A 17,630-nucleotide genomic window follows, 5' to 3' on the forward strand; every position below is an offset into this window, starting at 1 on the left:
AATTCATAGTATGTAACACTCTAGATGTATAAATTCAAATTCCTGTAGGGTGTAGGACAGGTATCAGAAAAGACATTAAGGTCAGGTGGTGGTGGCGCAGGCCTTTAATCCCAGCACTTGGGAGGCAGAGGCAGGTGGATCTCTGTAAGTTCAAGACCAGCCTGGTCTACAAGAGCGAGTTTCAGGACAGGCACCAAAGCTACAGAGAAACCCTGCCTTAAAAAACAAAAACAAAACAACAAAAAAGAAAAGACATTAATTATGTTTAAGAATATAGATAAGGCAGGAAGTGGTCACGTCTTTAGAGAAAAATCACTTTTTTTTTTTTTTTTTTTTTGAGGTAGGGTCTCACTGTATAACTCTGGCTAGCTTAGAAGTCATACCAGGCTGGCCTCAAATTCAGAGATCTATCTGCCCCTGCTTCCTGAGTGTTGGAATTAAAGGTGTATAACACCATGCCTGACTTCCACCTTGTTTTTTGAGGCAAGGTCTCTCACTGAGACCAGGGACTCATTGATTAGGCTGGCTGTCCAGCGAGTTCTAGGGATCGTCCTGTCTTCATTTGCTTTGCTGGGATTACAAGTACTTGCCACCAAACCCACTTTTTTTGGTGGGTAATGGGGACCTCATACTTGGATGGCGAACACTAAAAAGACTGAATTCTCTCTCCAGCCTCCTCATTTTTTTCCCTCTTTCTTTCTGTGTTTCTTTTCTTGCTTTTGTGTATGCTCTCAGGTATGTGAGCGCATGGAAGCCAGAGGACAATTTCAGGTGTCTTTTCTTGTTTTTCAGGTGATAATCCACCTTTTTTTTTCTTTTGAGACAGGTTCACTTACTGACCTGCAACTCAAGTAAGCTGGGCTACTGACAGTTTTGCAACTTTTGTTAAAATAAATTTGTCAGTTGAAAGGCAGAGACAGGCAGATCTCTGGGTACAGGGCCAGCCTGGTTGACATAGTGAGTTCTAACCCAGCTGGGCTACATAGTAAGACCCTGTCTCAAAGAAAAAAAAAATTGTGATCCCTTTTGCAAATTTGCTTTCTCATTAGACTTTTTATAAAAAATAAACTGATTTATTTTACTTTTTATGCGAATGAGTGAGTGTACACACTGCATGTGCACCTGGTGCCCAAAAATGTCAGAAGAGGGAAGCATTTGGTTCCCTGGACCTAGAGGTAGCTATCGTAAGCTGCCATGTGGTTGCTGGGAACCGAACTTGAGTCCTGCTAGAGCACCAATTGATCCAATTGATCTTCATTAGTGAACCCTCTTTCCAGCCCCTCTTTTTCTTTCCATCTGTTTGATTTTATTTTCTGCTAGATTTTAGCCTTTTGCATGATATAAAAATGTGTGAATTCTTTGAAAATTCCTATTGGAATGAAATTATTTCCATAGTTTTATGTTTGGGTGGTGATCAATTTATCCCTTAAGGTATGATATTATATTATAGTAAAAAGCATAAGTATGTAAGTAAGTATTGCCAATAGAACCTACAGATCTTTGCTTTTTTCCCCCTTCTACATCTTTAGTTGCAGATGGGAAATATTTATGAGGCTGGAAAGTTGAACCTCTTAACCATTATTCAGTTGTTAAATGAAGTCTTGAAAGTAATGAAATATGAACATTGTAAGGCTGACCAAGCAAGACTGATAATAGACCTTCACTACCTTGAAAAAGAAGCCAAATTACAGAGGGAAAGATTATCAGATATTAAACATATGAGGTACACAGAAAATTTTTTTGTCATTTTACTATGGGGTGGGTAGGGTGGTTTTTCCAGCAGAAATTGTGTATAATTTTTCAGCTTTGGCATATAAGTTAAGTACTGGTATTTGGGCCTGAGAGACATGTCTCAGCAGTTAAGAACACCTCCCAGCAACTACATGGTGGCTCATAACCATGTGTAATGAGATCTGGTGCCCTCTTCTGCAGACAGAACACTGTATATATATCTTAAAAAAAGAGGGCTGGAGAGATGGCTCAGAGGTTAAGAGCATTGCCTGCTCTTCCAAAGGTCTGAGTTCAATTCCCAGCAACCACATGGTGGCTCACAACCATCTGTAATGGGGTCTGGTGCCCTCTTCTGGTCTGCTGGCATATACACAGGCAGAATTTTGTATACATAATAAATAAATAAATATTTTTTCTTTTTTTCGAGACAGGGTTTCTCTGTGGCTTTGGAGCCTGTCTTGGGACTCCCTTTGTAGACCAGGCTGGCCTCGAACTCACAGAGATCCGCCTGCCTCTGCCTCCTGAGTGCTGGGATTAAAGGCGTGCGCCACCACCGCCTGGCAATAAATATTTTTTTAAAAAAAGAAAAATACTGGTTATTCAAGAGTCTTATGTAAGGAATTTCCAGAAATATATTTGAAGTAAAAGGACAAGTAATGTAGTTTTTATTTTTGGAATAAATTATTTGTCTTATGATAATTCTTTTTGTTTTGAGATAGTCTCACTTTTTAGGCCTGATTGTCTTATAACTCACTATGTAGAACAGGTTAACCTTGAACTCATACATGGCGGCACACAGCTGTAATCATAGTACTTGGGAGGCTGAGGCATGAAGATTGTGAGTTTGGGGCCAACCTACTCTATATAGTGAGTTCCCCTGAAAAGTTCCTCATTTGAGTTGGAAGATCATGAGCTTGGCTCCCAATAGGAGTTGATGGAGTGGGAGTGGAATTCAGAGTGAAGATTAGAGTTTGGGGAAAATAATGCCCTGTGGCAAAAGCCTAATCCCAGCTTTTGGGAGGCCTGGGCAGGAGGTGGTGGAGCTCAGGGACATCTTCTGTTAAGTAGCCTAGGCCATTCTACTGTGTGTGACCCAGTCTCAAAAAATGTTTGTTTTTAAAATAAGTGGAGTAGTAGATGTATGATTGCTTTTTTGTTTTAAAATGAGAAAAAAATATATTTTAAATTCTGAAGAGTCACTTGTGAGAGTTAATTCAATTTATATGTAGTTTAATGGTTAATTTTTTATATTCTCTTCCCTAATACTATTTTCTTAAATTGTGCTATATTTTTATTTGTCCTTCAAATACAGTTATTTCTTATGATATCATAGGCATAAAATGAAAGAGAACATCACTGCAATAAGACATTCAGTCCTTGAAAAGGAAGGAAAATGGCATCAGAAGTGGAAAGAATTTCTTGGTCTGTCTCCTTTCGATCTAATTAAAGGCGGGTCTTCAGTAAGTACTGTAGATTTGTGTTTTGGAGAAGAGTTTAATTTTGGCAGTTCTCTTTGTCTTTAAGCTTTGTCTTTTAATTTATGTTACAGTAATCTAGAAATGTGTGTGTATGTGTATGTATTGTGTTTACATTGAAGTTGAAAGTTTAATAATTGTATATAATTATATGTTTGATGGAGCTGGGGCAACACATGTGCCATGGTGCACATACAGAGGGCACGGGGTGACTTTATGGTGTCAGTTCTTCCCATCCCTTTTTGCTTGTGATCCTGGAATGGAAGTCAGGCCCTCAGGCTTGCCTGACAAGTGCTTTTTCCTGCAGCTATCTCATCAGTCCAAGTTGTTATTATTATTTTTTTTGAGACAATTTCATGTATCTTCAGTTGGCCTTAAACTTGCTGTGTGATGATGGATATGACCCAGTGATCCTTCTGCATCTGCTCCCAATTGCTAGAATTATAAGCCCGCACCACCATGCTCGGTTCAGTGGTTTTCTTTTAGCGTCAGGTATCTGTTGTGCAGATATGTATCCCAGGCTGATCTGGAGCACTTGTAGCCTAAGCTGTTTATTACATGCTAGGATTATAGGTGTGTGCTACTGTGCAGTTCAAATGTTTTAATTAATTTGTATAATTTTTTTCTAAGTACATAACAGTTCTTCATCAAGCTACAGTTATTTATAGCTACTCATTTTAAATTCAGAGGGTTAAAATACTATTAAATAAAATTTGAAACTTGTTTATACAAATAATATATTGTTTGATTTAAAAAAATGTTTGCAGGGGCGGGAGAGATGGTCTATCCTTAAGCCTACTGTTTTAAGTCCTAGCACCCATGCGGTGGCTCATAACCAGCTAAAACTCCAATCTTAGGGCTTCTGATGCCTGCTTCTGGCTTCTGTGGGCAACAGGCACACACATGGTGCTCATACATGTAGGCAAAATGTCCATACTCATAAAACTAAAAAAAAAAGTAGTCACAGGATAAATGTTTGGTAATTCATTGTTAGGAGGAAAAATTTATTCGTAGATGAACTTAGCCTTGTCATTGTGGTTGTTTGTGAGAGTGTTTAATATTGTGAATTCTGTATTTTAAGGCTGTGGATCTTTTGCCTCCCATGTCTCCCCTTTCGTTTGATCCTGTGTCAGAGGAAGTATATGAAAAGAGTGTACTTTTAAAGTATCCTGCTTCACTTCCAGGTTGGTGAGCTCCCCCCAGTCCCCTTTAAAGACAGTGTCTCATTGGTAAAGCATTGCCTGACCTGGCACATACTGTGTAGACCAGGCTGGCCTGGAACTTGGAGCAGTCCTCTTGCCTCTGCCCTGAGTGCTGGAAGTATACGTGTTCACCACTGTACTTGGTTTATTTTTCATTGTTCATAATAGTTATTTATATTTTGAAAATAATTTTTACATTTATTTGCGTGTGTATGTACACTCAACAGTGCTTGTGTTGAGGTTGCAGAACAACCGGATTCCCTCTTTTTAGCATGTGAGACCCCAGGATCAAATTCAGATCCTGGGTAACGTTTCTTTAATCCATCTTGCCTGCTCTCCAGTTATTTTTACTGTGAAATGTACATAAAATTTCTGTTTTGGTGGCAAAAATATCATGAAAAAGGATAGAATCGTATCATTTGTAAAACATGAATGTTTCAGCCTATGTGAGGACTGGGATTAAGGTGTGGGACACTAAACCTGGTGTTTTATTCAGTACTGAACAGTAGTTAGCCTGGATTTAGAACCCTGGCTTGACAAATCATCTTTAGGACTTTGATGGTAAAGTCTGGCTTCCTGCTTTCTGCTACAGCTGACACATTGACTGTCTCATTGTTCATTTGTGCACAATTAGGTTACAATTTATGGTTGCTTATAAGGCTTTTCTTTTTATGTTATGCAGATTAGTTGGGACATGCCTAAATAAATGTAGGTTTGTTTTTATATGTTTGGATTGTGTATATGTATATTCTAGAAGCTCATTATTTTCCAAGTTTAAGAAATTGTCTTCCTATGTCTTCTCTAATATTGCCTGTCTTTCATTCTTTTTTTTATTTATTACGTATACAATATTATGTCTGTGTGTATGCCTGCAGGCCAGAAGAGGGCACCAGACCCCATTACAGATGGTTGTGAGCCACCATGTGGTTGCTGGGAATTGAACTCAGGACCTTTGGAAGAGCAGGCAATGCTCTTAACCTCTGAGCCATCTCTCCAGCCCCCTGTCTTTCATTCTTAAAAAGATTTTATGTGTGTGTGTTTATATGTTTGCATATATCTGTGCAAACGTGTGCACGAGGGTACCCATGGAGAACGGAAGAGGTGTCACATTCCCGTGAGCTAGACTTAAGACATTTTTGAGTTGCCTGATGTGGGTGTTGGGAGCCAAACTCTGGTTCTGTAAGAGCAATAAGCTGTAGTTGAACTTTTCATTGGGACCTTTGACTCCTCTATAATGACACAGAGACTTATTATTTATGAAGCTCAACTGATAGCTTAGGCTCGTTCCTAACTAGTTCTTAAAACTTAACCCATTTCTATTAATAGATTTGCTTCCACATGGCTCGTGGCTGTTACTTCTCCTGCATGTCTTGCTTGTTCTCTCTCCGTATCTCTGCACTTTTTTTCCCTAAGCACCCTCTGTGCCTGGAAATCCTGCATAGCTATTGGCTGTTCAGCTTTTTATTAAACCAGTCAGAGTAACTAACATATCTTTACACCGCCTTTAATCCCAGCACTTAGGAAGCATAGGCAGGCAGATCTCTGGGAGTTTGAGGCTAGCCTGGGCTACAGAGCAAGTTCTAGGACAGGCTCCAAGGCTGCAGGGAAATCCTGTCTTGAAAAACCAACTGCTGAGCCATCTCCATCTTTCATTTTTAAATCCTTTCCTTCTGGAATTCTGTCTTAGTTAGGGTTTCTATTGCTGTAAAGAGACACCAGGACTATGGCAACTCTCGTAAAGGAAAACATTTGATGGGGTGGCTTACAGTCCATTATGGTGGTACATGGAGGCATGCAGACAGGCACATGGAGGCATGCAGACAGGCACGGTGCTCGAGCTGAGAGGCCTACATCTCCAGCCACAGGCAACAGGAAGTGATCTAAGACTCATGACTTGAGCATAGGAGACCTCAAGCCCACCTCCAAAGTGATACACTTTCTCCATCAAGGCAGTACCTACTCCAACAAAGCCACACCTCCTACTAGCAAGCCACCCCATTAAATGTTTTCCTTTACGAGAGTTGCCATGGTCCTGGTGTCTCTTTGCATGTTTACATAAACATAACTAAAAGAATACTTTTTACACTTCCTTAGATACACATAAAGAACATAACCAAGAAAATGGTAATGGAAGAGAAGCCGATACCCTAGGAGGTGTGTGTGATCTAGCCGACAGGTAAAGCTTTTGATTTTCATACTGACTGTTGATTTGAATCTCATCTTAAGCCAGTTTACAACTTTCTGTACTGTAGAATAGTGTGTGATTTCTTCCTCTCAACTAGACAGTGTTTCTACTGCAGACCCATGCTTGCAGAAGACATTCAGTACTTGCTGTGCCTGGGCAATTCTTTCTTCTGTTTATCTGAATATTGGATTACATTATGGGGATTGTCTGAGTTTTGAAGGAAGTATAGGTTTGGAAATTGCAGAAGGTAAGTTTGGGAATTGTGCCCTTTCCTTTATGTGTGTGCTATTTTTGAATCACTCTTAACTATTGAATCTAAAATTTTGGGGCATTTGAGGTAATCTGGTTTGGTAGGGAACAGACTAGTGCTTTCTGTTGCAGTGGCTGAGTCTAATTTAGCTTTCAGTCAGTCCGTGTGTTCTGTCTTTTTTTCTTTCTATTTTTCTTTTGAAGTTTTTTGAGACAGGGTTTTTCTGTGTAACTTTTGGCTGTCCTGGCACTTGCTTGTTGACCAGACTAGTCTTGAGCTCACGGAGACCTGCCAGTTTCTGCCTCCCGAGTGCTGGGATTAAAGGCGTGTGCCACCAACACCTGACAATTCATCTTTTTCTTCTTTAGCCTACACAGCTTGCTGCTTCCATCTGTTTTATAAAAGTTTCTTTTTAATTTATGTTTTATTATGTTTACAATGTTTACATTGCCTGCATATAAGTGTATAAGTGTACTGAGTGCATGCCTGGTGCCTTTGGCCAGAAGAGGGTGCCAGATTCCCTGGAACTGAAGTTATAGTTGCGAGCTGCATTGTAGGTACTAATAACCAAACACTCTGCAAGAACAGCAATGCTCTTAGTAGGTGAGTCGTCTCTCTGGCCCATATATTGAAGTTTTGTTTATGTATACAGTGTTCTTCTGCCTGCATGTATGCCTGCAGGCCAGAAGAGGGCACCAGATCTTCTTATGGATGGTTGTGAACCACCATGTGATTGCTGGGAAACTTAGGACATCTGAAAGAGCAGGCAGTGCTCTTAACTACTGAGCTATCTCTCCAGCCCCAACGTTTATTTATTTATTTTTTGTTTTTGTTTTCCCCCTTATCTTTTTTTGCTTGTTTGCTTGAGGCAGGGTCTCACTGTGTAGTTCTGGCTCTCCTGGAATATAAGCTGACCTGCCTGTCTCTGTGTCCTTAGTGTTAGTATTAAAGGTCTGCACCACTATGTTGGGCTTATACTGAAGTTTTTGATATTTTATAAATAATTAACATTCTTTAGAAAAAAAATTAGAAGACACCTGATTTACTCTAATACCAAATTTAATATGAAAAACCTAAGCTTATTTCATTACCACTTCCTTCAGGAATTCTACTTTCTTTATTGCCTGTTTTCTGTTATCCCATTTTAGCTCTTACAATCAGTGACTGGTGACCAGTGAGATACCTTAGTTGTCAAAGGTATTTACTACCAAGCTTGAGGACATGAGTCCAGGCCTGACCCTTCAGACTCACATAGCGGAAAAAGGGAACTGACTTTCATATATGTGCTGTGAAACGCACAACCTCCCCACCGTTAATTAAAACATAAAGCAAAAAATCCCTCTGAATTAAATATATGTAATCTGCATATTTTTATTGGAATTAAGAATTATTGTGTAACAGTGAAACAGATATACTTGAACAGATAGTTGTATTATGTGTGCATGCGTGGTGCATGCTTGTGAAAGCATGTATGTGTGCAGTGTGTACACCTATGCGTGTGTGCTAATGTGGAGACCAAAGCATTATTAGGTGTCTGTTACTCCAGAGACAGTCGCATTGAACCCGGATTTCACAAAATAGCTAGGTTGGGTGGCTAGTGAGCCTTTGTGGTCCTTCTGTCTCTGTCTCCGAGGACTATAGGTGTGGGCTGCCATGTCTGACTTTTTATGGATCTGAACTCCAGCTTGTGCAGGAAGCACATGAACATCTCTCCAGCCCTTGTATTGTCTTTTACAGTTATTTTTTTTTTCTGTGTGGATGAATGATTGCATGTATGTGAGGTCACAATGACAACCTGTGAGCTGGTTTATTCCTTCCAATAGTTGTTCCAAGGATCAAACTGAGGTTGTCAAGCTTGGCAACAAGTGCTTTATTTGCTGAGCCATCTTGCCACTCCCCATCTGTTTTTTTTTTTTTTAAGTTTTGTTTTTAGTAATTTTGATGTGTATGGGTATGTGCACATGAGTGCAAGTGCCTATGGAGTTCAGAGGAGAGTGTCAGATCCCCTGGAGTTGGAGGTTCAGGTGGTTGGGAGCTGCCCAGTGTGTATGCTAGGAACTGAGCTTGGGTCCTCTGCAGGATTAGTACTGCTGTTACGTTTGGGGCTGTTGTAAGTATATTTTTAGGCCTTTCACATACATGTATCCTCACAGATAATGAAAGCACCCTAAGTCCTAATGCTGGTTTTGATTAGAGTCAGCTGATGGAGATAGCTTTGTACTCAGTATTCAGTGTTGTGAGCACTCTCATTATAGTGATTTTTGCAAAATTTCTAATGTATAGTGGTAATGATGTTTTCTTGATCTATTTATTTACTTTTTGATATTATATTTAATTTTTAAATTGCTACCCTGCAATTTGCTGTGTATATCACACTGCCCTTGAATTCAGAGTTCTGTGTTTTGCTTCCTGGGATAAAAGGCATGTGCCACCACACTCAGTATTTCTCAACTCTTAATCTCTTATGTTTTCCTCTTTCCTTATTTTTTTAGGAAAGAAAAAACACCGCCCTCCCCCCCCCCAGGCTGTGCTAGTGCACGCCTTTTATCCCAGCACTGGGAGGTAGAGGCAGGTGGATCTCTTGAGTTTGAGGCCATCTGGTCTACAGAGTGAATATCAGGACAGCCAGGGCTACACAGAGAAAGCCTGTCTAAGTGTGCTTTGATCTTATTCACCACCCTCTCCCCATCTCATTTTGGATCGACCCTACCTCCCTATCCATCCAACTTCAACGCTCCTCTTCCTCTAGTTGCTGGGATGTTGTACCTATTAATAATTAACTTGTTTCAGATTTATTATTATTATTATTGTGTATGTGTATGATGTAGAGGGTGGTGTGCACATGCCATTGTGTACATGGGGAGGTCAGAGAAATTTTGGGGATTGATTCTTCCAGGGTGGGTTCAGGAATTAAGCTCCTACCTTCAGTTTTGCACAGCAAGTGCTTTAACCTACCAAGTCATAACTCCACCTTCTTAAAAGACTTATTTCATACTTATGTATATGCACATTGGTGCTTGAAGAAGTCAGAACAGGGTGTCAGATTATTCGATCTGCCTATACACATGTTTGGAACTGAACTCGGGTCTTCTAGAAGAGCAACAAATGCTCTCAACCACTGTGCTGTCTCTCTAGGCACCACCCCACCTCCAGAAACAGACAGAAAGAAACAAAAACTCAGTCCTGTCAGAGCTCTAACTATAGAGCCTGGAACTGAAGAGCCTAGGAGGAAAACCCACCAGATTAATTAGCAAAGCTGTTCAATTTGTGTTCTGTCCTGGAAAGTAAGCAAAGTGCTTACACATGCCAGTGCCCCCCTCCCCCTGTTTCTTTTGACCTTAGAATTTAAAAGATCTTTTGAAGTTAAGACAAGAGTTACTTACAGGCCAGGCTGGCCTCAAACTTGCTGTTTAGTAAGGAGAGTTTTTCTGTTTTTCTTTTTTTTTTTAAACTTTTTTTAATATTTATTTATTATGTATACAATATTCTGTCTGCGTGTATGCCTACAGGCCAGAAGAGGGCACCAGACCTCATTACAGATGGTTGCGAGCCACCATGTGGTTGCTGGGAATTGAACTCAGGACCTTTGGAAGAGCAGACAGTGCTCTTATCCTCTGAGCCATCTCTCCAGCCTCTCCGTTTTTCTTTTAAAGAAAGTTTAGTATTTATGTGTGTAACTTATGAGTTCTTGCACTTGCTGTTGTGTGCACATGGACCATGGCACACACGTGAAGGTCAGAGGAGAGCTGACCTTCTGGGTTTCTTTCCACCTTTATATGAGTTTTGGGGCTCAAAGTCAGCTTATCAAGCTTGCATTGTGAGGTATCAGCTGCCTTCTCCACAGGAGCCATATTGTTGGCCTGACCTTGACCCTCCTGTCTTAAACTGCAGTTTTAGAATTACAGGCATAGGGGGCTGGAGAGATGTCTCAGTGGTTAAGAGCACTGGCTGCTCTTCCAGAGGTCCTGAGTTCGATTCCCGGCAACCACATGGTGGTTGACAACCATCTGTAATGAGATCTGGCGCCCTCTTCTGGCGTGCAGGCATACATGGAGGCAGAATTAATAAATAAATCTTTAAAAAAAAAAAGAATTACAGGCATACGCCACCACGATACCCTTTTATGGGGCATGCAAACATTCTGCCAACCTTATCCACGTTCAGCCATATCCCAGAGTTAAAGTTATTTCTTTTAAGGTTTTTAAAGTGTAAAGTAAATTGTTTTATAATTAATATGAAAAGGTAACATAACATTTTAATGTTTGTGCAGAGGAGCAGGGGAATATAAAACACTAAGGCATAAGAATGCAGAACACTAAAACACTGAACAAACAGTTTCATTATATATAAAACAGTTGTTATAGAGCAAGATTCACAGGAGAAACTGATTTTGGACAGGAAATATCAAATCTTCTTGTTAAAAATTTTTGATCTGCAAAAATTATCCTGGAACTAGCTCTTGTAGACCAGGCTGACCTCGAACTCACAGAGATCCACCTGCTGCTTCCTCCCAAGTTCTGGGATTAAAGGCTTGCGCCAACACTGCCCAGCAGGAAAAATGTGTGTGGTGGGAGCACAAATGTGTCTGTGTGCAAAAGTTAGTGGATAACTTTTGAGAGTCTATTCTGCTCTGCCGTGGGATCTGGGGATTGAGTTCAGGTTGCTAGGTTATGTGACAAGTGTTTGCCACTGAGCTGTCTGATATTACAGATGTGTGCTACCATGTCTGCTTAAAGGAATATTAAAGTCTCTGCTACTGTGAAATTGTATTAATATATTGAGGACTTTGTAATAATGCAATTCTAGTTAGTTGAATTTGTTTTTTAAGTTGTATTGAAATTGTTGTGTGCCAACTCATTTAACCATGTAAAAATATTATTGACATAAAAGATACAAAGAAAGAAAGTTTGAGTTAGTTGGGAGGATGATACACAGATTGGGCAGAAGTACTGCTCTAATTGTCACTAGACCTCCCTAAAATAAATTGCCTTTCGATGACCAGGACGAATTGAGTGAAATCGTCATGGACAGATACGGGGCAGACAGTTTCTTAGATATTCAGATTCATCAAGTTAGTGAGTGCCTCCTACTTATAACCTGGATTTGCTGTCTTTTCTTTCAGCCCTGCGCCTTCCCCCTTACAATGTGCCTCATCATCAGATACAAACAGTATCACACTACTTGAAAAGGTATCTTGTAAAACAATTTTCATTTTTATTGTTGATTTGTTGTAAGACTCTGTAGGCAGAGTTTCTCTGTGTCTCAGCAGCTGGTCCCAAATAAACACACAGAAACCTATTAATTATAAATACTCAGCCAATAACTCAGGCTTCTTACTAGCTAATTCTTACTACTTAACCCGTATTTCTTTTTTTTCCTAGTTTTTATTTCTAAACAATCTTTTCTCATTTTACATACCAATCCCAGTTCCCACTCCCTCCCTTTCTTCTGCTTCCACCACCTCCCCCCCATCCCACACCCCATCTACTCAGAGAGGGTGAGGCTTCCCTTGGGAGTCCACAGAGTCTGGCACATCACTTTGAGGCAGGGACAAGCCCTCCCCGCTACATCTAGGCTGAGCAAGGCATCCCTCCAAAGAAAATGGGCTCCAAAAAGCCAGTTCAAGCAATAGGGATAAATCCTGGTCCCACTGCCAGTGGTCCCACAGACTGTCCAAGACACACAATTGTCACTCATATTCAGAGGGCCTAGTTAGTTCTATGCAGGTCCCCTGCTGTTAGTCTGGAGTCATTGAGCTCCCACTAGCTCAGGTCACCTGTTTCTGTGGATTTCCCATTGATCCCTTTGCTCCTCCCTATTTTCAACTGGACTCAGGGAACTCAGCCAGATGCTTAGCTGTGAATCTCTGCATCTGCTTTCTTCAGTTGCTGGATGGAGGTTATATGATGGTAATTAACGGGAAGCCAGTTCAGTCCCTCTCTCCTCTATTGTGGATTCTTGGAAATTTCCCTAGTGCCAGGTTTCTAGCTAGCCGCATAATGGCCCCGTCAGTCTAGGTATCTCTCTCCTTCTCTGTTAGTTCTACCTTGTGGCTCATGGCTTGTTAACCTCATTTTCTACACATCCCGCTTCCTCTGCATCTGGCTTGCGACTCATCTAATTCTGCCCTTCTTCCCACAAAAGCATTCTCTCTCCCCTGAAAATCTTGCCTAACCATCGGCCAATCAGCCTTTTTATCAACAAAGAGAGCAATACATATTTAGAATTTGCAAAGATTGTTTCATAGAAGACACGACCTTGATGATTGACCCAGGCTCTTGTCTTGAACTTACTGTGTAGCCCAGGCCAATTTTGAACTCATGACGATTCTCTTGCCTCAGTTGCCCACATATTGGGATTGCATAGTTGTCTAATGCCTGGCTTTAAAAACAGTTTTAATTAATTGTGAATATAGTGATTTATAATAAAAAATTATTTTTGGTGACATAACAAAGTTTTTTCCTCCTGTTTTTGTACTTTTTCTATTCTCTTGCTAAATGTGAATGTGAAATTGTTTCTTCACAATAGTATTGTCTGTTGCCAGTGTGATAATACACTCCTGAGATCCTGGGCTTTGGAGGCTGAAGCATAAGTGTCTTTAGGGGAGGCTAGCTTGGGCTACACTGCAGTTCCAGGTTAGCCTGGCACCTTAATGAGACCTTGTCTCAAAAAGTAAAACATCCCTTCTTTTAACCCATGAATCTGGAGTGAAGATAACAAAATCACCATGATCATTAAGGTTATAATTTATGTCTCTTTTCAGGATCCAAATATGAGAACTCCCAAAGAGAAAAACATAATGACTTATAAGAAAGTATCAGACTCTGATGTGGAAAACTCTCCTTTATCAGACATTGCAAAGAATACACAGAAGAATGTATTCAGAGGGTCTCTGCCAGTGAAAAAGAGTGATCCATTCCAGAAGGAACAAGATCATCTAGCAGAAGAGGTTAGAAGATTATTGATAAATATACTTAAGTTTTTGTTATTTTCTTTTGTTTTTGTTTTTTGTTTATTTTTTTCAAGACAGGATTTTTCTGTGTAGCCTTGGCTGTCCTGAAATTCACTCTGTAGGTCAGGCTGGCCTTATACTCAGGGATCTACTTGCCTCTGCTGGGATGAAAGGTGTGTGCCACCACTACCTGGCTTCTTTCTTCATATTTGGTATTTTCTAAGTTGTATTGGAATCAGAAATGGAGTACAGTTGTTGAATAATGGGGTAATTTGAAGTTAAGGAAGTCACAGATAATAAAAACTAATGCTAGGGTCTGGAGAGATTGTTAAGTAGTTAAGAGCATACACTGTTCGTTCTTGCAGAGGACCTGAGGTCTGTTCCCAGCACCCATGTTGGGTGGCTCACAGCTGCATGTAAATCAAGATCCAGTGAATTTGATATTTTCTTCTGACCTCTTTAGCCACTGCACTCATGGACATGCACATAACACATAATTAAAAATAAAAATAATCTTAGTAAAACTTAAGGCTAAAATAAAATTAGCCTTTTTTGGGGGTGGGGGGATTGATTTGTTCTGTTTTTTCAAGACAGGGTTTCTCTGTATAATAGCTCTGACTGTCCTGGAACTCACTTTGTAGATTAGGCTGGCCTCAAGATCACCGAGATCTGCCTGCCTCTGCCTCCTGAGTGCTGGGATTAAAGGTGTGCACCACCACCACCCAGCTTCAAATCAACCTTCTTAAAAATGCAAAAGTAGCTTTCTTATAAACCTATTTAGTTAAGATTGACATTATTATTTACTTCCCATTCTTTCAATATCATTCAATGTATAAACGTAGTACATGTTCGGTAGTTAATGGATAGAATCATTGCATAAATTGTTAGGTAAATGTCTTCAATGATTATAGTCATTTGAATACTTTGTGTTTCTTGGATTTTTTTAAATATAAAAACTAAGATTATGCAATACCATTGAGTACAATTTTTGTTAACTTTGCTTTCTAAATATTTCCAAAGTGACTAAAGATGTATCAATTCATTGACTTTAAAGTTTTTTTTTTAGTTTAATTCTTTTTGTGTCTGTCTGTCTGTGCATCATATGTATGTTTGGTGCCATAGAAGGCCAGAAGAGGGTGTTGGACTCCTTAGAACGAGTTAGAGAGTTGTGAACCATCATGTGGGTGCTGTGAGCTGAACTCAGGTCCTCTGTAAGAGCAAAACATTCTCTTAGTTTCTGAGCCATTTCTCTAGCCCTTGATATTTTTTAAAGTTATTTTAATATTTAAAATATTTTTTTGGTTTTTTTTTTTTTGTCTGTGTGTGAATGTTTTACCTGCATGTATGTATTGCATCACATATGTGCAGTATCTGCAGAAGTCAGAAGAGGGTGTTAGATCCCTGGAGGTAGAGTTACTACTGATTGTTGTGAGCCAAACCTAGGTCCTCTGCAGGAGCAACTGCTCTTGACTGCTGAGCCATCTCTCCCTTAGCTTTTTTTTTTTTTTTTTTAAGATTTATTTATTATGTGTACAACATTCCTTTCATGTATGCATGCATGCCAGAAGAGAGGACCAGATCTCATTACAGATGACTGTGAGCCACCATGTGGTTGCTAGGAATTGAACTCAGGACCTCTGGAAGAGCATCAGTGCTCTTAACCACTGAACCATCTCTCCAGCCCCCAGTTTTTTGTTTTTTTTTTTTTTGAATGGAAAAGGTTCTTGTGTTTGTGTGTGTGTTTATATTTACATACATGTGGAGGTAGAGGACAACTTGGAAAAGTTGGTTTTCTTTTTCTACCATGTGTTCCCTGGAATCAAACTCAGGTCATTGTAGCAATGTATTTATTATGTCAAGTGACTTGATGAGTACCCACAGGTCAGTTTATACAAATTAAATACTCAAGCTTTTCACTGTTGCTATCTTGGTTGTTTTATAATTTAACATTATTTGAATTAATATTTTATTAAGCAGTCTTAGCATATGACAGTTTATTTCCAAATGACTTAAAAATAGGCTTTATTAAAGACTATTAATTTGGGTTTTAGCATCTCCTTATCAGTCTGACCCTACTAAATAGGCACTGTACAGTATCAGAGAATGGAATTAATGCCAACTATTCTATTTGTAGCATGAGGCCAATTTCATGGTTTCTAAGTTTCTAATATTCTGTTAATTCTCTTTATTGACTACACTAAAAAAATGATCAGTTCTTTTAAAAATGGAATTCCCTAGTTATGGAAAGTAATACATATTTTTAGCTTAATAGAATTTAGATTGCTCTTGGGAAATGGAGGCAGGCAGGTCAGGAACTCAAGATCATTCTCTGCTAAATAGTGAGTTCCAAGTAATCCTAGGCTACATGAGACTCTTGTCTCAGAAAGCAAAACAAAATAAAAAAAAAATGTGGGCCTGACAGGCTGGAGAGATGGCTCAGTGGTTAAGAGCATTGCCTGCTCTTCCAAAGGTCCTGAGTTCAATTCTTAGCAACCACATGGTGGCTCACAACCATCTGTAATAAGGTCTGGTGCCCTCTTCTGGCCTGTAGGCATACACACAGATAGAATATTGTATACATAACAAATAAATAAATTAAAAAAAGAAAAAAATGTGGGCCTGAGAGATGGCTCAGTGTTTAAGATTACTTGTTGCTTGTCCGGAGGACCCAGGTTTGATTTCTAGCATCCACATTTTGACTCAGTCACCCATAACCCCAATTTGAGGGGATCCAACAGGGTACATACACATGTGTGCAGGCAAAAACATTCATGCACATAAAAGTAAATAAATTAAAAAAAATTAGAAAAGACCCCAAAACACAATAAGAAAATTAACAATGGAATAGGGTGGGATAGAAGAAGAGAATCCTAAAGTCTCATGAGACTGAAAGTAAAATGAATATTCATTTATTTAGTGGTTTGAGACAGGATCTTTTTATAGCCCTAGCTGGCCTTGAGTTCATGATGATGGTTTTCCTGTCTCTGTCTCTGAAATGCTGGGATTACAGCTAAGTTCCAGGACAGTCAGGGCTACACAAAGAAACCCTGTTTCAAAAAACAAAATCAAAAACCAAAATCTTCCTGAGTATAAAACTTTTCCTTCTCCCCTAACACACACTCTCACAGGGTTTTACTATGTAGCTCTCTCTGGCTGTCCTGTAACTCCCTTGTAGAACAGGCTGACCTTGAACTCAGATCTATCTGCCTGTGTCCTGAGTGCTGGGGTTAAGGCGTTCATCACTACACCTTGCTAAATTTAGTTTGTGTTTCATCTTGCATCAGGATGGTACCTGAACTATTTGCAGCATGTCAGGGAGCTTCCTTTCTGTCTAATCTGCCATCTGTTAGTGATGAACTACCGGATTTGATGTGCTCACAGTTCCTCCTGGAGCTTTGTTCATATTTTTGTCTGGGATTGTTCATTTTCTTTTTCTCTTCTGTTGCAGGTTGCCAGAGTAGTTCTGTCTGATTCGCCACAGTTCTCTGAAGGAAAAGAAATAAAATTGGAGGAGCTGATTGACACTCTAATTTCTAATCCTTTCTTAACTAGGAAACAAATTCCCCGAACTCCAGAAAACTTGAGTAAGTTATGCTTGCTTTCTTTTTTTTTTTTTTTGTTTTGTTTTGTTTTGTCTTATTTTGTTTTGTTTTTTGAGACAGGGTTTTTCTGTAGCTTTTGAAGCCTGTCCTGGAACTAGCTCTTGTAGACCAGGCTGGCCTCGAACTCAGAGATCTGCCTGCCTCTGCCTCTCTCTGCCTCCCGAGTGTTGGGATTAAAGGTATGCGCCACCACCACCTGGTGTAAATTATGCTTTCTGTCCCGTTTTTCCTTC

The 17,630-nt window shown here is 39.7% G+C and overlaps 1 protein-coding gene and 1 non-coding gene across 2 annotated transcripts in view; both read left to right on the top strand.

The window, feature by feature from the left end:
- Nucleotides 1-17,630, top strand: part of Haus6 (HAUS augmin like complex subunit 6) — a 40,826-nt gene that overhangs the window by 15,683 nt on the left and 7,513 nt on the right. The window contains exons 10-16 of the mRNA XM_050157408.1: nucleotides 1,530-1,723; nucleotides 3,065-3,191; nucleotides 4,288-4,390; nucleotides 6,503-6,584; nucleotides 11,966-12,032; nucleotides 13,607-13,792; nucleotides 17,244-17,379. Coding sequence (XP_050013365.1) covers nucleotides 1,530-1,723; nucleotides 3,065-3,191; nucleotides 4,288-4,390; nucleotides 6,503-6,584; nucleotides 11,966-12,032; nucleotides 13,607-13,792; nucleotides 17,244-17,379 — 895 coding nt within the window. The remainder of the gene's footprint in view (nucleotides 1-1,529; nucleotides 1,724-3,064; nucleotides 3,192-4,287; nucleotides 4,391-6,502; nucleotides 6,585-11,965; nucleotides 12,033-13,606; nucleotides 13,793-17,243; nucleotides 17,380-17,630) is intronic.
- On the top strand, nucleotides 11,761-11,891 carry LOC126510773 (small Cajal body-specific RNA 8). Its single transcript, XR_007594493.1, has one exon. It is a non-coding gene; the product is annotated as a small Cajal body-specific RNA 8 (non-coding RNA).

The sequence above is a fragment of the Alexandromys fortis genome, unplaced genomic scaffold (assembly GCF_014885135.2).
Source record: "Alexandromys fortis isolate MF-2015 unplaced genomic scaffold, M_Fortis_MF-2015_v1.1 scaffold_64, whole genome shotgun sequence".
Lineage (NCBI taxonomy): Eukaryota > Metazoa > Chordata > Mammalia > Rodentia > Cricetidae > Alexandromys > Alexandromys fortis.